A 23950-nucleotide genomic window follows, 5' to 3' on the forward strand; every position below is an offset into this window, starting at 1 on the left:
ACAAATTAATGACGAATCCAAAATATACATTCCCTATTTTAACGCGCTATGTAGGTAACATGGAGATTTGGGATGCGGTCTATAGTTTCGTTTTTGTATTGTGCTGCATCATGAATTAATATCTAGCTTAAGGTTACTGCAAACTGGGTCAGATATCAGGAAAAAAAGTGTCAGAGTATTCTTCTGTGTTTATATTTACCGATTAAAGGTCGTTTCGTTTACGTATGTTTCTACGAAATGTCAGTCAGTCATGCAACAAAACTGATGTAACTCGCTCATGTCCACTAGATAGAGCCAACACGTCACCAGTCAATGCAGTGATCCAGTATTAAGCCTAGATTAGCCGCTTTTGCTAGCTAGTGCCATACGTCAACGCTTCCGCCATATTGGAAAGGTCAAGATTCGACTGTAAGTCAATAACGTGAAAGGAAAGTCTGACTAGAAAGAAGGTGCAATAAAGTGAGATTATACAAATTTTCTTTCTATATTCTAACAAGCTGGGGTCAGAGCTCAGGGTCAGCCCTGATATGGAGCAGTTGCGCATTTTATTTGCTATATCCAAATTTCTGGGTTAATAAACAAACATGTTTTAATTGCCTGTTCAAAGTAAGTCATTCTTGGCCAGTACATACTGTATACTATATAAGGACATTCTGTTAAGTCAGTTGTGAAGATGAAGTTATGGTATTTGTCCACTAGGGGGCAAGCATCAGAAATGTCTTACAGTGTAACATTACGTAGCCTAATGCACATGCCTGAATTAGGGATGGGTGATACCACTTACTTTCTGTTCAATTCAATACCAAGTACTTTCAACACCAGTATCGTCGATATTATCGATATCAATATTGATACCGATACTTCTATCAAATGTTTTTGTGTGTATGTGTATGTGATTGTATAGTCCGTAGTGTATTTTTGAAAGGAATCATTATTAATATTAAATTAACTTTAATGGACTGGACTTCTCTTTTGTTACATTTATTAAAAAATTACTGAACATTATTAATCAAACATTATTAATCTATCTGCCCCTCCCTAACCTGAATATTAAGTAAGAAATAACACACGACAGGTCTTGCTGTCATACCAAAATATATTTAGCTAACCTTGACCTCCATTAGCAAGAAGCTCAGTACATGTTTACCGATTAAAGGTCGTTTCTACGTATGTTTCTATGAAATGTCAATCACTCATGCAACATGACTGATGTAACTCGCTCATGTCCACTAGATAGAGCCAACACGTCACCAGTCCATGCAGTGATCCAGTATTAAGACTAGATTAGCCGCTTTTGCTAGCTATTGCCATACGTCAATGCTTCCGCCATATTGGAAAGGTCAAGATTCAAATGTAAGAAGAGATAGTTCCTATTCACGTTAAGTAAATATTAAAATCACTTGTTTAAATAATCCCAGGTAGGATCAATATTTTAATGGGAGAATCGATCCTCTTGATACAACACCAGTATATTTTAGGATCTACCCGCCCATCCCTAACCTGAATATTAAGTAAGAAATAACACACGACAGGCCTTGCAGTCATACCAAAATATATTTAGCTAACCTTGACCTCTATTAGCAGGAAGCTCAGTATGTGGACACACAAACGTGTTGAACATCTCAATCCAAAACCATGGGCATTAATATTCCGTTGGTGCCCTTTTTGCTGGTATATTACCCTCCACTCCACTCCAGTCCACACTAGATCTTGGAACATGGCAGCAGTTCATTTGCATTCCCCGGTGAGACCAGTAATGAGATTGGTTACTAATGTTGAAGGATGCTGTCTGGCTCGCATTTGGCCTTCCAGTTCATCCCAAAGGTGTTGGATGAGGTTAGGACAGTGCTCTGTGCAGGGCAGTTAACTTCTTCCACACCAAACTCTGCAAAAGATATTTCAAATTATTGCTACAAATTTAAAGCACACAGTTCTGTAAAAAGTCAGTGTATGCAGTAGCATTAAGATTTCCCACTTTCTCACTGAGGTTTGATCCAGGGTGTATTCCCACCTCATGCTCAGTGAGACCGGGAGAAAGTCCAGATCTTCCATGCTCCTGACCAGGATAAAGCACTTACAGAAAGTGAGTTAGTGCAACTATGGGGCTTCACCCAAACAATGAAAAAAGAGCAAAGAGCCCTACATTATTCCTTCTCCACTGAAAATTACTGTTGGAGCTATATATTCAGGCAGGTCATGTTTTCCTGGAATCCAAAAAAAAAAAAAAAAAAAAATCCAGGTTCTCCCACAGCTGATTGATCCCTCCAGAGAATGTGTTTCTCTGGTTCCAGTGGCGATGGGCTTTACACCACTCTCGCCAGTGCTCGATATTGCATATGGTGATGTAAGACTTCTGTGCGGCTGCTTAGCCATGGAAACCAAATCCATGAAGCTCCTGACTAAACATTCTTGTGCTGATGCTGCTTCCAGTTTGGCAGTCTGGAAATCCAGGGAGTGTTCGCTCTAAGCATGGCGGAAATTCATTAAACCTACCAGATAGCAAAGACGGCATCCTGTCCATGCTACATTGATAGTCAGTGAGCTCTTCAGTATGATCCACTCTACTGTAAATGGTTGTCTATGGAGCTCACATGCAGGATGACTGTAGGATGTCGCTTAGGGCTTTGAACTTAAGTTCAAAAACCCTGGTTGCATGATTGTGTGCTTGATTTTACACACCTATATAGCAATGGGTGTAGCTGACATAGCCAAACCCACAAATTAGAATGTTATGTAGCTATGTAGTGCACTTGTAGCTCTCAGTAAAGATGTGTACCTTAGCAAACGTTATTGGAGCAGTGTTTATGGAAATGTGAAGTACAATGGGACTCAGAACCTGGAGGTTTAATTTTTGAGGATGAAATCTCAGCATCAGATGCTGAATAACAAATAACCAGTCAAAGCTTATTTAAAAAATATGTTTATGAACCAACTGTCATCTCACTTACGACAGAAAATATATTAAGGTGAATTGTAATGCTGTAGGCTTTCAGTAGATCCACCCACAAACCACAAATTTGTTTAGACCATATTTTTCATTTTGCTGAAAGCAAAGCTTCACACAGAAAAGTGTTTTTTATCCAATAGCAAAGCATTACAGTGAACACTGGGGTGGGGTAAGATAATAGGATCTAAGCTCTAAGCTGTTCTTTGGGCAATTAGAAATAAGATATGGAAAGAATAATACAAGACACAGCATGTCGACGTAGGAAAATAATCAACGACAGGGAGATTTGACGCGGCACTTAGTGTCAGCACTACGAAACTATTTTTCAATAACAACATGAAAAAATGTTTTACTCCTCTTATACCAGAGCAAATTTCCAATGCTAACAATTTTTATAGTAATGAACGACACTTCATACTTTTTTTTAATTTTTCAGTTACATTTAATGTTGTGGAATGTCCACAAAACCACAAAACAAGTTAGCTCCTGTTATCCCTTATGTTATAGCAGCTATAAACATTCATTCCCTCACCAGCCTCTTGAAGTTAATTTGACAAAAAAGTCACTTGTCATGTTATGGAGAAACCTGGAAAGCCCTCCATCCTGAATACTTTTATTTACAAAAGCAGATTTACACACTTCATACTGTACATACATCGTATCCACAGTCAAATACAAAAATGTCTGTTACTGCAGCAGGGATTTGTCAGAAGAGTCACGATTTATCCGAGTTGTCTGCGAGAGCTTTCTGGTCGTCTTCAGTCTTCTGCATCGCATCTTTAATCGTCTCCTCGGCAACAATCTCTATGGCAGCGTCGTCCGCGATTCGCCTCACTGTCTCCCCTTTGGCTGCGAGAATCTCCTCAATGTTTCTATAAACACAAGACCAGGCAAAAACACGCAACTGTTAGAAAAGGTCACGATTTATCAAAAGCTTCGAAAAATAGAAAAATACACTGTGAAAAAGTGGAGTAGATTATTTTATTACAAGCTTTTTCTTAGCCTCTTTTAGTCTTATTTATTATAATCCATGTATATTATGGTTATATTGTATATTTAACTACTTGTGCACTCCAAAGAACTACATTCTTCTTCTTATTATTATTATGTCATTTCCTTTTAAAATAAAAAGCATTTATGCATTTGCTGCTTACTATCATCATTTTATATAGTTTTTTAAATATTATTTACTTTATATCACTATATAAAGGCCAAAACAGTTCTCTTTATGTTTCCTTTTTAACTATTATTTAACACATATTACATATTATAATAACATTTATTATTATTATAATGTATATATAATTATATACATATAAATGTATATACATATAAATGTATATATATATATATTTTAACCTAATCCAGATATCATATGAGCTGTACTGTGTACTGTTACTACTCTTTCTTTCTTCAAATAAACACTGACAATTGACTTATGATATGCGCATGATAAATATATTTGTTACTGCAGAAGCCAGTAACAGTGAATACATATTTTTGCTCATATTTATAAGTAAAAAGTCAAATGACATTGTATATGTACATCTGAAGTGGATATATGCACTGGAGGTACAGTAAATAAAAGCAAAATTGTCTGAATACTTATTTACACTCACTGTATTTACTAGGGCTTTATGTAGTACAATAATTTATTATGGAAGATTTTTTACACTCGTTTGAGAGATTATTTCATGAAATACACAGTTCGCTTGTTCTGTTATCATGTATCAGTGATGTTTGGACAGGAAGGAAGCATTTATGTACTGTATACTCCTTTATCACATCACTGGAGGATTTATAAACGCTTCCTCAGAGCACAGCTGTGGTCTAAAGTTTCCTACCTCAGACAGAGCTGAAGGTAAAAACAAAACTTCCTGAAAGTGAACGTTTGATCAAACGGAAGTTTTAAGAAGGTGATTAAATATTGATGCATGAATAACACACAGATGACTAACAACTATAAGCTCTCAGTATACAGGATAAACCCCTCTCTGTCAGATACACACCTCTTTCCTTCCAGATCAGAAAACCATCCAAGGTTATCGGCGATGATGTGATGGTTCTGGCAGCCTGGACACGTTACTATAACAACGCCGTTGTGATACGCCATCTTGGAGATCTTCTTCATTGAACGCGTGGAACAGACCTACAGTCACAAGTCACAATTTACATAATACCCGACATGTGTGACATGTTATATAATTTACTCAGGAGAAAACAGGAAAGTACGAACAATGAAGGAAATTAAATTTAAGAAGATGTTTTATTTAAGAATACATTTTTTAAAAAATAAAATAAAAGACTACTTATATGCCACAATAAAGATTTTTTTTAATATGCATTATGGATAAAATGGATAAAAATTCTATCATCACATCACATCACCTACAGGAAAAATCCACCATGAAAAACTGAAAGGAAAAATTTAAAGGAAAAATCCACCGCGAAAAACTTTAAGGAAAAATTTAAAGGAAAAATCCACCGTGAAAAATTTAAAGGAAAAATCCACTGTGAAAAATTTAAAGGAAAAATCCACCGTGAAAAATTTATAGGAAAAATTTAAAGGAATTTGCATATTAATTTTTTTAATTAATATGTGATCTTCAGTGGCATGAAATGAAATTCTAAGTTGAATTTTTTTTTTTTAATTCTTTCATCAAAATGTTTTGTCTATTTTTACTTTGGCTAACATTCTCCTACATTACCCACAAGGCACCAGTTTGATTTAGCCCTTGCGTCATCTCTACCTAAAAAGAGTGATGCAGCGGCGCTTTAGTCTTTTATTCTGGCTAGCTCTCTCATCTTATCTGAACACTCTGTTCAAACAGATCAGGTTCCAACGCTGCAATGTTAATGGTGCATTCAGCTTCTCTTGTCTCCACTACTTCTACTCTGGATTTGTAATTAATGTGATGCTGGGAAATGGTGAGTGAGAAAACGAGCTCTTGCTCTTTTATTTTCAGGAGCTAATAACATAAAATCTGACTATTATCAGCTGTGTTTGAGAGCGTTGATATGTTTTCTCCTATTGTTGACTCCATTGTACCTGAGCTAGCAATGTGCTCTAGCAGGGGCGGATTAAAGTCTACACAGGATCCTAGCCTCAGGGTTTTCAAGATCTGTGATGCGTATGCGGGATTTGATCAGACAGTTTAAAAATATGTAAGTAATAAAACCACTGAACAGAGACTCCGTGATCACTGTGGGCCCCTAGGCTACAGCCTAGACTATGATGCGTTCAAGTCATGTCAGAAAGATCGTATTTACGAGTTGAGCGCACATGAACACCACAACAAAGTCGTAATTATGAGTGGGAAACTCTGGATTTTCTTTGAGCTCCAAGTTTCCAAGTTGGGGTGTTGTGCCAGGAAGAAAACATCCCTAGCTGACGATAAATTAGTTGAAATTGAATGGGTATTTAGCAGTGACATGTCTTTGTCAGGCTTTTTTATTATTTACATTATTATTATTATTATTATATATTATTATATATTATTATTATATATTATTATTACATTATTATTATTTACAATAAAACAAGCTAATCACCTGCATAAAATACGATGGCGTCGTACAATTACGATATAATATGTAAAGTTTATAGTGGCTTCATAAATTGATTAAAAACTTTTTTAAGAAATCAAAACACACCTGATGCTCAATCTTTCTTCTTCATTTTCTAGAAGTAGAGTTAAAATACTTGCTGTATTTTTTTGTTTAATAAAGAGAAAGTACACCACCATCAGCTCCGACCAAAGTGACTTGAACACACCTGACGTCTTAATTACGACTTATTAATTTGTAAATACGATCTTCCCAGGAGCACTTGAACACACAGTTAGCCTGTGCGTTAATCCGCTCCTGTCCTCTAGTGACGTCATTGCGGCACACAGCTCCAACTTCTCACAGGAATAAAGAAAATACAGCACGAACCAATAAACCAATAAAGCTTTCAGTATAATCATATCATGTGTATCAGGGAGGAGTTTTCCTTTAACTGTTACACTCACATTACTGATGTGTGTGAGTGTGTTTCACAGGCATTTAGTAGTTTTCCATTTTAGGCTACTTTACATTACAAGAGAAGAACTCTCACCTTGCATGTATACACCAAATGATAATGTTTTGACTGAATTTTGCCAACTTCATCGCTCCATGATGCTACAGCAGTTTTAAATGTCCTCCTAGAGCCCAAGCTGTCTGAATGAAAGTTATTCTGTAGAAACAGTGGTGTGTGTGAAGGAGAAGGTGTCCATCTTCTGCAGTGTGTGTGTGTCAGTCTCACTGGAGACCCCAAATATCCAAACACACGGCTGTTAATTCTCGACCTATACAAACCCAAACAAAAACGACAACTCGTCGTCAAAGACATGGTAGATTTATTCTAGAGCTGGTTGTAATTTTTAAAGTAAAACAAAACAAAAGACAGAGATGACATGAAGCGTGTGGCTGTCGCACATTAATGACGTCAACGCAGCGCTCAGCGCTCAACTGACGTCTTTCACCTCAAACGACCTTCAAAACAAAAGAACAAGCTCTGAATTTAACGTCTTAACACCTTCTTAGATAACATTCATTTTTATCACGCGTGTTATATTAAAATAACTATTTTTGTTGTATTATTTTTGTTGTGAATGCGTCAGAAACGCAAAATGAAAGTGTTTCATACTGGTTACATCATCATTGCTGGACCAGGACTAAATCTACAGGAAAGCATTGTTGGTAATGTGGTATACAGTATTAAAGAAAAATTCTTATAAAATGTTGTAATTTATTTATTTTTGTTAAATTTCTATATATTTTAATCAGTTTATTATACCATATTGAACACACAACACGTTTTACTATTTTATCTGGTAAAGACACCAAATGTTTTCTTTCTTATTTATAATATATATATTTCAGATCACTGATATTGATCAATGTTAAATTTTCCAAACTTTAAAATGAAATTAATCATATAAATTTGTCCTCTTGTGAATTTAGCACCCTGTATGTGTGAAAGTACATTACATACACTCCTGGGCAAAAAAAAAGGGCCAAGCCCAAAATGGCAAAATATTAACCTTTTCATGGTCTTAACAAATCACTGGTCAGGAAATTAGCAAGAATTAAACAAATATTTAAAGGGAGTTAGTATGGAAAGCTTTTCCCTTTGATTTCTTTAAATGTTTAAGCCTTGTGGTCCTTGATGGGTTGTATCAGGGTTGTATTGTATTTTTTAAGAAAAAAAAAAAAAAATCCAAGAAGATATTTTTGGAAAATTTGTACACCCATATATGTGTTAGTTTGAATTATACATCAAACATTTTAATCATTACCATGATTTTACCTTTGCATACAAGAAGACTATATAAGTGAATTTCTCCGTTTCTAGCTTTTCCTTCAGACAGTTCACTGCAGCTCTCAAGAGTGCATTTGTTTCAGTCTTGCTAATTTTCTGACCAATGATTTGTTGTTAAGACCATTAAAAGCTTAATATTTGCCATTTTGGCAAATGGGCTCAGCCCATTTTTTTTTTGCCCAGGAGTATAGATCTAAAGCAATATTTCTATTAAGCCTCTCATTATGGAATTGCACTACGTATTTCCAGAAATCAGAAGTATAAGGACAGATACCAAATAAATGTTCTATAGCCTCCTGAGTCTCATTACAAAATGAACAACTGTAGTTGATATCTAATTTCAACTTCCTTCAGTGGATAAATAGTGAGTATAGTTGGTATACTATTACAGCTTTCACTACAAAACCCTGAATAACAATAGTTGTTGACTTAATTTTTCCCCCATTTTTATTTTGTTTCTTTTAATTTTACAGCAATTTTTGCTTATTTTTTTCCCCATTGTATTATATTGTATATGCAAATGAGAACTATCCTTTATGTATAATGAAAATTAAACAATGCAATATAATAGCACAGTCTGGTAAATATTATGGCAATAATTGGAAAAAAAAAAAAAGACATTTTATTATGGTTCTTTTATTAAACGATTTTCACTCACTGTAAAGAGTATTTGACATTTTGACATTTATTTAAAAAAAAAAAAAAGTATGTAGTATGAAACAATTCTATCAAAATTGCCTGAGGGCCATATACATTGTTTGCAGTTTGTTTGTTTTTTTAACAATTACTTACACACCTTCCTCAATACTGTTACCTTTTTCATAAAACACTAACCTCACTTAACCTTACCAAATATATCAATTTGTCTTTGATTTTTAATACATAAACATTCTATTATAAAATGAGAACATAGTATCTCTATTATATAGAATGTACTACTGCATACATTACAGGAAAAAAAAAGCTGCAATATACTTCAATGAGCTTTGTCATTTTTGCTGGAGCTAAATCCAAAGTGGGAAAAAAAAAAATCAAACCAGAAAAAAAAACAAACAAAAAAAAAAAACGCACAGACGTGGGAGAGATCACGTATCACCAAGCACTAAAATATCATGTTCATGTACAGTTCAATAAAATGTCATGCACTAAACTGATTCAGATGAGTCCATCATTCACACATGAACAAATATACACTGTAGTAGTGATAGTTCAGTGGTTAAGGTATTAGGTTACTGTTCAAACGGTTGTGAGTTGAAAGCAGTTCCAGCATTGTTAAGCTGGTATCTGGTCCTTATCCTTCCTCAGATGCATCCTGAATTTTGAAAGCTGAAGTCATTCAATGCTTTTTGGGTCAAAGCTATGAAAAGTGATGCACAGTTCAGTATTGATAAATGTATGTAACTAATTATTATTTATTATTTCAAAATTTCCCCTTTTTCTTGTTACTTTTCTTCATCTTCTTGCCTTGCCACTCTTTCTTGCTTGGCTCTACCAATTTGCGTTTCTTATCACTCTTGATGCTCACTATTGCTGTCTGGCCAGCTTTCTTTAGCACCTGAGTCCATTCATCATCATCACCTCGAATCATGTACTCGGATAGATCCATATCCTTAATCTTCATCATGTCTTCCTTGTGTTTCTCTTCGAACGATTTGGCAGCCTCGTCCAACTCTTTGTGCAGCGCCTGAGCCGTCGGTTCCATGCTAACCTCTTTGAAGGGAACCATCTCTGCCTCGACTGCCTTCTCCTGGATCGCGTTGAACAACTGCACTACTTTACGCATGAGCCGGTTGAACAGGCCCATGAGCTGAGAGCTGGGTAGCTTAATGTCTTTCTCTAGATTATCTATAGATTTGTGCTGCAAACCAAGTCCCAAGAGCAGAGCAGACTGTGCGGCAGACAGCGAGATGTCTCCGAGTTGTTTGAGGAAGAACATCCGTGCTATGGCGGGCACCATGTCCATAATCAGGTGGTAGTCAACCATGTTTCGGGAGTACATTTCCAAACGAGTCAGATCGTACGGGGTGAACTGGGCAGCTAATTCGGTGACCGTTAACGCTGTCTGGCTGTCGTCCTTGATGTTCTTGTTCTGCAGTATGTTTAAGGCTAACGCAGGGCTAAAACAGCTAAACTGGTAGGACAGCAGAGAGAGGAATCTCCGTCGGAAATCCTTCCAGAATGCTGGCAGCCACTGACTCTGTTCTGCCGAATCCTCCGTGTTCAGTTCCTTCAGCATCACACACGAGTGCTCCCCTGTCAGGTCATTTGGAGTTTGTCTTAAATACACTGGAACGAATCCAGCCTTTTTCCAGAATTTGAGCAGCTGGGGTGTGAGGCCATAGGAGACACCCAAGTAGTCCAGTCTTTCTGCAGTCCTCTCATTCAGCTTCAACAACAGGGGAGGAAGATCCGTTCGTGGAGACACAACCTCTTCTAAGAGGCTCATGGCCTCACTGCTGACAGAGTTGAATGCCATTGAGGTTGGCTGCTTGTCATCCAAGAGAGGAAACTGTCCCTGATAGTACTTCTGCAGGAGCTGCAGTGCACGTGTCCCATAACCCATCCCCTGGTAGTCAGGGTTCACTGCAATTCGCACCACCCTTCCACCCGAGAGGCTCCCGAACTTAGAATCTTGAAACTGCTCCGACACGGTCCAGGGGATGAGGTCTCCGGAAGCTTTCTTCCCTCTGGATAAGCTTTGGAGGATTGATTTCTGGGAAATCTCCCCCTCCAAGCACACCTGCACAACTGCTAGGACCTCTGGCAGAGAGTTGTGTGTGTGTGGAACAGGAGGCAGCAAGCAGAAGAGATGGTGAGCTGGAGCATCCGAGAGCATCTGTAGGTCATTGGGGGAGTTCTTATAGTGCGACGCTACATAGAGTGCCATAAGACGCTGGAGGAAAGCTTCGGATGCTTTGTGGTAACAGAATAGAGTGTCACGGTTCACATAATACAGATCGCAAGTTTCCGGCAGCGGACAGCCTGAAATGATGCGTGGCACACTCAGGCAGTCCAGACACAAGAGTTCGTTCAACCATTTCTCCACGGGGTCTCCCTGAGCGTATCGAATAGACTCCTGGAGAGAAACCTCATGCAGCGTGCGTGCCGAAGCCAGCCTGGCCGTGCTTGTGGCTCTGTTTTCAGCCGAGAGGTTCTGCTGGCTGTCCGCGCTTTGCTGCCGCAGCTGCTGAATCAGTTTGAGAGAAAGAGAGCGCCCTGTGCCTTCATACCCATTGATTGTAGAAGCCATGAACACAAGATAAGGCCCAAGCAGGTTTTTTACCAGAGGTAAAGGGATAGCAGCAGCCTCATCAATGACCACCAACTCCGCCTGACCCAACTTGACCGCATCGGCAGGGTGGATGTACTGAATGGTCTGGCGATGTTCCTTGAAGATGTTAACTCTGACCACAGCTTTATTAAACTCAGGGTTCAAAGATTGGATTATTTCATAATCCAGATGTTCCTGGTAGAGAAGCAAATCCAAGCCTTTGAATACGAACTCGAATAATGTGTGCAGATTGTCCGGGCTGGGTGATGTGACAAATATGTTGGAGTAGCCGAATGAAACAGCCCCGGCGATAGCTAATCCAAGTGCAGCGGACTTTCCCCGTCCTCTGGCGGCGGTGAGCGCTACCGTGCTCCGGAGAGTCTTTTCTGAAATCGCTTCAATGAACTTCAACACAGCTTTGGCCTGGTCCATTGTTTTACAGCATTCTACTAAAGCACCCACTGACGGTGTGTCTTGCAAGGATTCTTTCAGGTCCTTCAGCTCCTGCTCCTGTGGCAGCACAGCATCGTCCTGGGTTCTGGGTGGCACAGGTTTGATGTTTGCATTGTGTTTGGAGATTGGCAGAACGTTGAGTTGATCATCAGTTACTAGACAGGTCATGCAGGAGGAAAGAGACAGTATGAATCTTTCATTGAATCTTCCCACAACATCCTGATGTGCCTCTGTCCGGTAGCGAGAATGGACGTCCATTGTCATGGTGTACAGCTGCTTCAGCGAGTTCATGGTCCTCAGCAAAATGACCACAATACCACCACCCTCTACTGTTTCAATGGTTCGAGCCAGGAGGTTGGGAGTTAAAGCCTCAAAATCCTGCAGAACACACATGCCATATGTGTTGCCCAGAATTTTATGAGTTTCATTGTAGTAACAGTAACGGATATTGGTGGCAGCGATGAAAAGCTCAAAAGGATCATCCTGTTTTAGGTTCAGAGTGCCTGTTTTGATCTTTTTCTGTAATTGCCGCATCCGTTTCTTACGATTGCTGCTGAAGCCAAGCTCGTGCTTGTAACACCACAGGACCGAGGGTCGTGCTCGCACCGCGGCCTTGGACAGCATGTGGTGCAGGATAACAACCTGGTCTCTGCCGTGATCACCCACTACAACAAACATCGTGCGATGCTGCTGTGCGACTCCATTCTCAATCTGGACCCGAATCCGATTATCAACCTTCTTCCGGTATGTCGCCATGCTCACTCAGTAAAGTTTCTCTTAAAATAAATGCTAAACGCAAAGCAAAAAATCCTCCAAGCTAACTCGCACACCTACCCACATGCTCACATGGAACAACTAGTTCCTGTTTCGACTTCTCGCGGAAGAGAAGCGTCAACGAGATTGGGCGAGATTTGAGAGCTCTGCTGACGCAACTTCCTGGGCGTGGCTTAGCCTGCGTTCCTCAGCACTGCTTATTTTTTTTATTCAGGTTGCTGGAGCAGAGTAGCTGCTGCTCTCCACGCTGCGGCTGAACGGGACATGTCTCCATTACAGAACCAAGACAGAAGCAAAAGCGGTGAGTGTGAACACAAACACACTTCTTTTCTCTTACTAGTTTAATTTAAACACTGTTTTAAAGCTTTTGTTGTTGGAGGAAGGCAGAAGTGTAAGTAAATGCGCCGACAAGAGCCACCGGCCGAATCCTAAACTACTGCCTGACCGTGTAGGAGCATTCGGCTAGGAGATAATATCTTATATTCCTTCTCTCTGTGTAATGTGCTGTGAATGATGGGAAATGATGAAAACTTGTCTCATACATCCTGTGCAGTAATTTGGGAGTAATTCATTTTACTACGCTTACTGTAAGCATCCTAAGTAGTGAGCTTCTGCGTGCTTTGTAGTAAACTGTGTGTCCTGTGAGATTTGGGATTCAGCCCCTTACTCACTACATAACTGCTGTAGGGAGTGAAATAGTGGCTTATGCCCCCTACATAGTGCACTATATACAATTCCCTTACTCACTACATAACTGCTGTAGGGAGTGAAATAGTGGCTTATGCCCCCTACATAGTGCACTATATACAATTCCCTTACTCACTACATAACTGCTGTAGGGAGTGAAATAGTGGCTTATGCCCCCTACATAGTGGACTATACACTATACTATCTCCTTACTCACTACATAACTGCTGTAGGGAGTGAAATAGTGGCTTATGCCCCCTACATAGTGCACTATATACAATTCCCTTACTCACTACATAACTGCTGTAGGGAGTGAAATAGTGGCTTATGCCCCCTACATAGTGGACTATACACTATACTATCTCCTTACTCACTACATAACTGCTGTAGGGAGTGAAATAGTGGCTTATGCCCCCTACATAGTGGACTATACACTATACTATCTCCTTACTCACTACATAACTGCTGTAGGGAGTGAAATAGTGGCTTATGCCCCCTACATAGTGGACTATACACTATACTATCTCCTTACTCACTACATAACTGCTGTAGGGAGCGAAATAGTGGCTTATGCCCCCTACATAGTGCACTATATACAATTCACTTACTCACTACATAACTGCTGTAGGGAATGAAATAGTGGCTTATGCCCCCTACATAGTGCACTATACCCTAAACAATTCCCTTACTCACTACATAACTGCTGTAGGGAGTGAAATAGTGGCTTATGCCCCCTACATAGTGGACTATACACTATACAATTCCCTTACTCACTACATAACTGCTGTAGGGAGTGAAATAGTGGCTTATGCCCCCTACATAGTGCACTATATACAATTCCCTTACTCACTACATAACTGCTGTAGGGAGTGAAATAGTGGCTTATGCCCCCTAAATAGTGGACTATACACTATACTATCTCCTTACTCACTACATAACTGCTGTAGGGAGTGAAATAGTGGCTTATGCCCCCTACATAGTGGACTATACACTATACTATCTCCTTACTCACTACATAACTGCTGTAGGGAGTGAAATAGTGGCTTATGCCCCCTACATAGTGCACTATATACAATTCCCTTACTCACTACATAACTGCTGTAGGGAGTGAAATAGTGGCTTATGCCCCCTACATAGTGGACTATACACTATACTATCTCCTTACTCACTACATAACTGCTGTAGGGAGTGAAATAGTGGCTTATGCCCCCTACATAGTGCACTATATACAATTCCCTTACTCACTACATAACTGCTGTAGGGAGTGAAATAGTGGCTTATGCCCCCTACATAGTGGACTATACACTATACTATCTCCTTACTCACTACATAACTGCTGTAGGGAGTGAAATAGTGGCTTATGCCCCCTACATAGTGGACTATACACTATACTATCTCCTTACTCACTACATAACTGCTGTAGGGAGTGAAATAGTGGCTTATGCCCCCTACATAGTGGACTATACACTATACTATCTCCTTACTCACTACATAACTGCTGTAGGGAGTGAAATAGTGGCTTATGCCCCCTAAATAGTGGACTATACACTATACTATCTCCTTACTCACTACATAACTGCTGTAGGGAGTGAAATAGTGGCTTATGCCCCCTACATAGTGGACTATACACTATACTATCTCCTTACTCACTACATAACTGCTGTAGGGAGTGAAATAGTGGCTTATGCCCCCTACATAGTGCACTATATACAATTCCCTTACTCACTACATAACTGCTGTAGGGAGTGAAATAGTGGCTTATGCCCCCTACATAGTGGACTATACACTATACTATCTCCTTACTCACTACATAACTGCTGTAGGGAGTGAAATAGTGGCTTATGCCCCCTACATAGTGGACTATACACTATACTATCTCCTTACTCACTACATAACTGCTGTAGGGAGTGAAATAGTGGCTTATGCCCCCTACATAGTGCACTATATACAATTCACTTACTCACTACATAACTGCTGTAGGGAATGAAATAGTGGCTTATGCCCCCTACATAGTGCACTATACCCTAAACAATTCCCTTACTCACTACATAACTGCTGTAGGGAGTGAAATAGTGGCTTATGCCCCCTACATAGTGGACTATACACTATACAATTCCCTTACTCACTACATAACTGCTGTAGGGAGTGAAATAGTGGCTTATGCCCCCTACATAGTGCACTATATACAATTCCCTTACTCACTACATAACTGCTGTAGGGAGTGAAATAGTGGCTTATGCCCCCTACATAGTGCACTATATACAATTCACTTACTCACTACATAACTGCTGTAGGGAGTGAAATAGTGGCTTATGCCCCCTACATAGTGCACTATACCCTAAACAATTCCCTTACTCACTACATAACTGCTGTAGGGAGTGAAATAGTGGCTTAAGCCCCCTACCTAGTGGACTATACACTATACAATTCACTTACTCACTACATAACTGCTGTAGGGAGTGAAATAGTGGCTTAGGCCCCCTACATAGTGGACTATACACTATACTATCCCCTTACTTGCTACGTAACTGCTGTAGGGAGTGAAATAGTGGCTTATGCCCCCTACATAGTGCACTATACACTATACAATTCCCTTACTCACTACATAACTGCTGTAGGGAGTGAAATAGTGGCTTATGCCCCCTACCTAGTGGACTATACACTATACAATTCACTTACTCACTACATAACTGCTGTAGGGAGTGAAATAGTGGCTTATGCCCCCTACATAGTGCACTATATACAATTCCCTTACTCACTACATAACTGCTGTAGGGAGTGAAATAGTGGCTTATGCCCCCTACATAGTGGACTATACACTATACAATTCACTTACTCACTACATAACTGCTGTAGGGAGTGAAATAGTGGCTTAAGCCCCCTACATAGTGCACTATACCCTAAGCAATTCCCTTACTCACTACATAACTGCTGTAGGGAGTGAAATAGTGGCTTATGCCCCCTACCTAGTGGACTATACACTATACAATTCCCTTACTCACTACATAACTGCTGTAGGGAGTGAAATAGAGGCTTATGCCCCCTAAATAGTGCACTATACACTATACTATTTCCTTACTCACTACATAACTGCTGTAGGGAGTGAAATAGTGGCTTATGCCCCCTAAATAGTGGACTATACACTATACTATTTCCTTACTCACTGCATAACTGCTGTAGGGAATGAAATAGTGGCGTATGCCCCCTAAATAGTGGACTATACACTATACTATTTCCTTACTCACTGCATAACTGCTGTAGGGAGTGAAATAGTGGCTTAGGCCCCCTACATAGTGGACTATACACTATACTATCCCCTTACTTGCTACGTAACTGCTGTAGGGAGTGAAATAGTGGCTTATGCCCCCTACATAGTGCACTATACACTATACAATTCCCTTACTCACTACATAACTGCTGTAGGGAGTGAAATAGTGGCTTATGCCCCCTACCTAGTGGACTATACACTATACAATTCACTTACTCACTACATAACTGCTGTAGGGAGTGAAATAGTGGCTTATGCCCCCTACATAGTGCACTATACTATCCCCTTACTCGCTACATAAGTGCTGTAGGGTGTGAAATAGTGGCTTATGCCCCCTACATAGTGCACTATACACTATACTATCCCCTTACTCACTACATAACTGCTGTAGGGAGTGAAATAGTGGCTTATGCCCCCTACATAGTGCACTATACTATCCCCTTACTCACTGCATAACTGCTGTAGGGAGTGAAATAGTGGCTTATGCCCCCTACATAGTGGACTATACACTATACTATCCCCTTACTCACTACATAACTGCTGTAGGGTGTGAAATAGTGGCTTATGCCCCCTACATAGTGGACTATACACTATACTATCCCCTTACTCACTACATAACTGCTGTAGGGTGTGAAATAGTGGCTTATGCCCCCTACATAGTGCACTATACTATCCCCTTACTCGCTACATAACTGCTGTAGGGTGTGAAATAGTGGCTTATGCAATTCTTACAGGAATCAAACTGGGATTCAGTTTGCTATGCTTTATGTAAGCGCCCTAAGTAGTGGGCTTCTGAATGCTTTGTAGTGAACTGTATGTCCTGTGTGAGGCCGTTTAGGATTCATCCATTGATCACTACAGAATTGTGCTATACGGTATGAAAAGTGGCTTCTGAACCCTACATAGTGCACTATATGTACATCTAACCAGGAACCATTTGGTATTCAGCCTCTTACTCACTGCGTAATTGTGCTGTAGGCTGTGAAATAGTGGCTTATGGACCCTATCTAGTGCACTAAAGATCCAGCATGGAGCTATTTGGTATTTATCCCCTTACTCACTGCATAACTGTGCTGTAGGGTAAGAAATAGTGGCTTAGGCACGATACATAGTGCAGTATACACTATACTAACCCCTTACTGACTACATAACTGTGCTGTAGGGTGTGAAATAGTGGCTTATGCACGATGCATAGTGCAGTATACACTATACTAACCCCTTACTGACTGCATAACTGTGCTGTAGGGTAAGAAATAGTGGCTTCTGAACCCTACATAGCGCACTGTACATCCAACAGGGAGCTCTTTGGCATTTATCCCCTTACTCACTGCATAATTGTGCTGTAGGGTAAGAAAGTGGCTTATGCGCCCTATGTAGTGCACCCTATGTCCAGTAAGGAGCCATTTCTTATTCCAGTAAGTGTACTGTGTAGGATATGAGAACAGTGGCGTCTGTAGTTTATGTAATGCTCTATAGGTTCAGATGGGAGTTATTCTGAGATTGATTCCCTTGATTGATTCAGGATTGAAGTAAGATTCTGACACATGGCAGGCTTTTAGTGTGAGAAGAGAGAAGTGTGAAGGTTTTTTGTGTTTTGTTCTGTTGCAAAGTTTCCCTATCCCTCTTGGTCTGAGTGTAGGAAAAAAATGTTTGCATTGAACTTATGGCCAACCCATGGACTTGTTCTGTTTAGTAATCTCTATATAAAACTTCCTTTATGGATTTCTCTATGCGTTCATTCAGTTCGCTGAATTACTGATTCACCGCTGTACGCTTTAGTGCTCGTCTGATTGATGTGATTACATCCTCATTAACACTCCCGGCATGGATCAGGTACACCAGAGCAGGAAAGAACATTTCCCTGTGGAGCCGCTGCATTTTTAATGTACAGTAACACTGAATAATGGCAGCGTGACTCTGAATATAATCACCTTAGCATCGTTGGTCCATGCAGAGCGCAGCCTGAACTTTGCACGTTTAATGGTTGATGTGGTTGTTATGAGTGTATAAGGCTATACATTTTAAAAAGAGTGTTTGCTGTTAGGAAAAAGTTAATGTGAAATCACAGTAAAACATTTACTTCAGGACCTGTGGAACAAATGTCCATGCCTGTCAGGAGGACGCAACATCAAACTTACCTTCTCAGTCACTCGACACAGTTTGGACAAATACAGTAGACAAAACTGTCGCGCTGACTGAGGGGAAATATATACACACTCTCACCGTCCGCTTGAACAGCACCTACTGTGTATACCTATAAGATTATGCAGTTAACCAATCCTGTGGTAGCAGCACAGTGCATGCAGTCCGAAAGGACTGATCTAGGATTTTTAAACGGAGGAGTCACTAGAGTTTACACAGAATGGTGCGAATACCAAGGAGCATCCTTTCCTGAACGGAACGGAAACTGTTGGCCTGACATGAAGACTTGTGGTAACTCAAATAACCACTCTCTACAACCGTGGTGAGCAGAAAAGCATCTCAGCATGCGCAGTATGATGAACCTTGAGGCTGACGGGCCGCGACAGCAGCAGAGGCTGAAGAGGACAGGAAAATGTAAAAACACATCGGTTAGGGGAGTTGGCAATATGGCAGAAATATCACATCACTAGATTTTACATCTTAATGATACACTCTGTGCATCATGATACACAAAAGGCAACAAGTGCTGCTTTGTTTTTAGATGTTTTAGTCTAACTTTTGTAAGAATTATAGGGATTAATTAATACCATCCTGATGATAATGAACATATTTAAAAAGTCTATCAGGATGGTATTATAGCACAATATCAATATCGTATAATATCACCTGAGTCCTGAGCTGAGTTTCCCAAAACAATCACAGCCCTCAGTGTGTTGCTGTGATTTTTATCTCCTGGTAAATATGTAGGATCAGCGAGGTAGGACAAGGACAGGAAACAGCTAATAAACTGGGTTTGGTTTTGTTTTTTCGATGGATTGTGCACTGATATTCACATGCCTGGTTAAACGTCCTGAATTCACATGAAGTCAGTGAGAAAATATGAAAAAGACAAGCCTCGCTTTGCACTATTTTGATGCAGATAGCAGCAACAGAATAATAAAATTAGGCACATCCTGTTGTTGATACGCTCAGTCCTCTCACTGGGAGTATAGTTGTGGTATCTTTCCCGTTGTTATTGCTCGACACATGGATGATTGTTGTGGACTCTTATTGTAACTTAACTCGAATGTCTGAGTTGGACTTGTGTTAAAACAAACAAACAAAAAAATAGACGGTAATACAGTTTGTTGTACACCACAGCGCTGTTGTATTCTTAAATCTGATTGGTCAGAAGGTATTGATTAATTTTCTATAACAGCAGCTCTGATAGTAGTTCCGGCTGTAGTTCAAATGACTTATATTAATGCGCTAGTTGTAACGTGGTATCGTTTCTATAATAACGTGATCTACATAATCAGCGTCTAATAAATGGATTTAAAAATGTGTAGATATTTAACAAAGAAAAACTCAATCATTGATATGGCGATGTATATTTAACGTTTATGGAAGGAGTCTCCGGTGTCAGCGCTTTGTAGCAGTAAGTGTTCCACGTGAGCGTGTTCAGGACTGAGGACTTTGCGCTTTCTGGTTTCTAGTAACATGACAAGCTGCACGTTTTTGTCTTATTAACTTCAAGAGAGAGACAAAAAGAGAAGCTCGCAAGGGAATGACTTTACAGCAGCTATAACATAAGTGATTACAGGAACTTGTCTTGTCGATGTTTCACAACACTAAATGTAACCATAAACGGTTAAAAAACATATGTTGGTTTAAATGAAAAAATTTTAATTTTTGGGAAACATCTGTATAAGAGGAATTAAAAAAAAAAACTTCAGGACATGCTTTGTCTGTATCAAGGGCCGTATCACAGCACCAGGCTTGGATTATTTTCCTGTAACAGCACACCTTGTCGTGTTTTATTCCTTGCATCTGTTCTCATGATATCGTAGATCTTTCTTATAGACTATCCCGAAAATGTATTATGTGACACATCTGCTGTATATCGTCTGGTCATTTCTTACTCAGCTTTTCCAAACGCTGAGACCTAATGAGAAAACCACAAGCAAGCCAAACAGGAAAAGAGGGATCGAGCAGCCTCGCTCATAACATCAACAGAAGCACAAACTTCATGATGTGTCCATTTTTTTTTTTTTTTTTTTACGCATTGCATTTCTGTCAGGCGTGCTGGAGCAGGTGTGTGTGCTCCTGATAGCCAAATACATGGTTGTTGGAATGCATGAATCATAAATCAAACTGCACAGCAATGGTAGATTTTACCTCCGGCCACAAAATCCTTACTTGACCTACACAAACATGACACAATGGTTCACTTCCTCGGGCCTTTTAAACAGTGATATCACTCTCATGTTGATTTTGTGTTAACACACTCGCACGCACACACACAATTTTAGAATAACATCTCCCTGAATGATGCCATAAGGTTATTGACCTCTGATTGTATGGAGTCTAATGTCTCTGTTGGACATGGACTTGGACACACACACACACACACACACACACACACACACACACACACACACACACATAAATCCCTGCAGGGATGTGAAACTTCACTTAAAACATGATGATTCAGCTGCTCGTATTTTTATGTGCAATAGAGTAGACCATTTTTCCGCCAGTCATATGAATTTCAGAATTACGGGAAATGATTTTGAATGAAGGCAGATTAAGAGTGTTTGTTTTTTGCTCATAAAAATAAGACCTGATCCAAACAGAATCCAAAAGAACTTGAAGTTCTAGTTCATCTTCCACTAGTCTCAGATTCAGATACTCCACCCACATCCCACAAAGCATCTGATACTTATTGTACACTCGGCTGGATGCAAGCTTCAGGATGTTAACGGTTGCGATGGGATTGGTTATTCACATGTCCGTGCATGTTATGGGGAAAGTCTGTGGTTGTTTGTTTGTAATGTCAGTCAAATGGCATCTTCTTGGGAAAGTAGGTGATTCTTAGCCACATGACATGACAACATGGCTTGTTAAAGTGCCATAACAAATCAAAATTGGTGTTTCGGAGCTTTTTGTACTGGTCACTTAATAAAATAGCCAATGCTGATAAAATAGTATAACTAGAACTGAAAATTAGCTTTGGAGATAACAGGGGCTTGTGATATGATCGTTTTAGATTGGACGCAAATAAAATGTCTGTAGAAAGATTGCGAGTGCCGCAGTACTAAACGCTCATACGTGGCAGGCAAAGTTGGTTTATGAATCAGACTTTATTTGCTAGTCTAGCTCACGCCTTGATACACATGAACAAACCAATAATAACCCTGAGTAAGCTGTTTGTCAGCTTATGATTTCTTCTGATTTTGTTTGCCAACATAGCGGTATGGCAGACATCAGCCAGGGGTTGGTGCCTAAAAAAATTAATTTGGAAATGCTGGATTTTGTACAATCGACACGGCAAAATTCAGTTGTCTCCAAAATAAGCGAAGGCAAGAGCAATGAACCTGTCTAAACACCTCAAAAGAAAGTACTCCAAAGAGTCTGCCAGAATCCAGATAAGACAAATGAACAGCGCTGAAGCAAACAATTGCAAATGTGTTTGAAAAGCGCATCATTTATGCGATGACATTTTACCTGGACAAGCATATAATACCCATCAAAACGGACAGGGTTTTAAGCGACGTCTAAAAAAAACAGCTGAGCCTTATTATGACCTACTGAGTTGCAGATATTTTTCGGACTCAGCCGTTTCTCCGCTGTGCACAGAATGGAGAGAGAGAGAACTGCAAGAAAAACCGAAATGAAACTTGAATAGCTCAATTTAAAATTGTTGAATAGAAATGTAAAACCAACTCCGCTAGCAGAGATTGCATATTCTCCCCGTTCTTCTGGGGTTTCCTCTGGGTACTCCGGTTTCCTCCCCCAGTCCAAAGACATGCATTGTAGGCTGATCGGCATTTCCAAAATTGTCCATAGTGTGTGTGTGTGTGTGTGATGGTGCCCTGCGATGGGTTGGAACCCTGTCCAGGTTGTCCCTTGCCTTGTCCCCGGAGTTCCCTGGGATAGGCTCCAGGCTCCCCCCCCCCCCCCGACCCCATGTAGGATAAGCGGTATGGAAGATGGATGGATGAATTCCTGCCAATCACCTTTCCATTTTTTCCATCTCAGTATGAAAATTTATTTTTTTGTCACTCAGTTCACTAACTTGCCAAATAGTCTTAGAAACCAACAAAAAGTAATCGTGATCATATCTTGGATTGTGAGCTAGTCTTAAGAAAATCTTATATTTTTTGCCAGATCTACCCCTATCCCTAATTTATTTCTTTTGATTGGCATTCTTTGATAACTCTAATTGTACTAGTCTTGTTTTCATCCAATTAAATGCTCTCTAGAACATATATGTCCCGCCCCCAAGGTGGGTCTTGTTCTGCAGTGGCAGCTAGCTAGCAGCAAACACGGTTCGTCGCTGCATTTTTGGCTGTACCTCTTCCTACGTTAATCTCTTATTCCAGGCATCGATTGGTTGAGGAAAAAGTGGTTGGAGTTGGTTGGAGTTTGTGCAAGTTGGCGGTTATGTGACGGGCACTTTTTTTGGTGGAGTGTTTAACAAACTTGGGGTTGTTCAGTGTCCTGCTACCTCAGACTGATTGAGAACATGATTCCGTCTTTCTGCACAATCAGGGCTTCTCTATCAGTGAGAGTAAGTAATATTTTATCTACCACTCAGACATGTGAGATGCCTCCTAGTGATGACCCTGTAGACCCTGACTCTCCATCACCCATCACCATCAGCACCACCGACAGTTAACTCCGGCTCAAACGTTGTCTATCATCCTCATTAGAGTGGACAGACATGGGTTTTCGTAGTGTAGTGGTTATTACCTCACACGAAAAAGGTCCCCGGTTCGACACCAGGCGTAAGGACATGGTCAGTTTTAGACTCAGTGGTGGTGACTCAGTGGTTAAATCTCTGGGTTTCTGAGCAGAAGATTGGGGATTCAAGCCCCACTACTGCCAAACTTCCACAGTTGGGCCTTTGAGCAATTCCCTCATCCCTCTCTGCTCCAGGTGCGCCATATCATCTCTGACTCTGTTTTTAAAATAAGCTGGAGTATAAAAAAAAAAAGAATTTCACTGTACTGTAACGTATATGTGACAAGTAAAGGCCTTCTTCTTCTATCTTCTTCGTAGGCGGTGGTAAGAAATCCC

General features: G+C 40.0%; 3 protein-coding genes across 3 annotated transcripts in view; 1 reads left to right on the top strand and 2 right to left on the bottom strand.

The window, feature by feature from the left end:
• Positions 1 to 2336: 2336 nt before the first annotated feature.
• On the bottom strand, positions 2337 to 7444 carry dnlz (DNL-type zinc finger). Its single transcript, XM_026929135.3, has 3 exons — positions 7047 to 7444; positions 4957 to 5096; positions 2337 to 3819 (listed from the first exon to the last, which is right to left on the bottom strand). The coding sequence occupies exons 1-3, from the start codon at positions 7320 to 7322 to the stop codon at positions 3663 to 3665; spliced, it is 573 nt and encodes a 190-aa protein (XP_026784936.3). The 5' UTR covers positions 7323 to 7444; the 3' UTR covers positions 2337 to 3662.
• A 1455-nt stretch (positions 7445 to 8899) lies between these two features.
• nat10 (N-acetyltransferase 10) lies at positions 8900 to 12899 on the bottom strand. Its single transcript, XM_026929345.3, has one exon. The coding sequence runs from the start codon at positions 12772 to 12774 to the stop codon at positions 9715 to 9717; it is 3060 nt and encodes a 1019-aa protein (XP_026785146.3). The 5' UTR covers positions 12775 to 12899; the 3' UTR covers positions 8900 to 9714.
• Positions 12900 to 12954: 55 nt separating this feature from the next.
• Positions 12955 to 23950, top strand: part of lrrc8aa (leucine rich repeat containing 8 VRAC subunit Aa) — a 38791-nt gene continuing 27795 nt past the window's right edge. The window contains exon 1 of the mRNA XM_026929120.3: positions 12955 to 13093. The gene's annotated coding sequence lies outside the window, so the exon portion shown is untranslated. The remainder of the gene's footprint in view (positions 13094 to 23950) is intronic.

This window comes from Pangasianodon hypophthalmus, chromosome 15 (genome assembly GCF_027358585.1).
Source record: "Pangasianodon hypophthalmus isolate fPanHyp1 chromosome 15, fPanHyp1.pri, whole genome shotgun sequence".
Taxonomy (NCBI): Eukaryota; Metazoa; Chordata; class Actinopteri; order Siluriformes; family Pangasiidae; genus Pangasianodon; species Pangasianodon hypophthalmus.

Excerpts from the sequence above, each read along its gene's own strand:
- dnlz (XM_026929135.3), bottom strand. The coding sequence starts at position 7,322 with ATGTCTTTGACGACGAGTTGTCGTTTTTGTTTGGGTTTGTATAGGTCG. Across the intron at positions 5,097-7,046 it reads ATTTGGTGTATACATGCAAG|GTCTGTTCCACGCGTTCAAT; the intron begins GTGAGAGTTCTT and ends TTGTGACTGTAG. Across the intron at positions 3,820-4,956 it reads TCTGATCTGGAAGGAAAGAG|AAACATTGAGGAGATTCTCG; the intron begins GTGTGTATCTGA and ends TTGTGTTTATAG.
- nat10 (XM_026929345.3), bottom strand. The coding sequence starts at position 12,774 with ATGGCGACATACCGGAAGAAGGTTGATAATCGGATTCGGGTCCAGATT.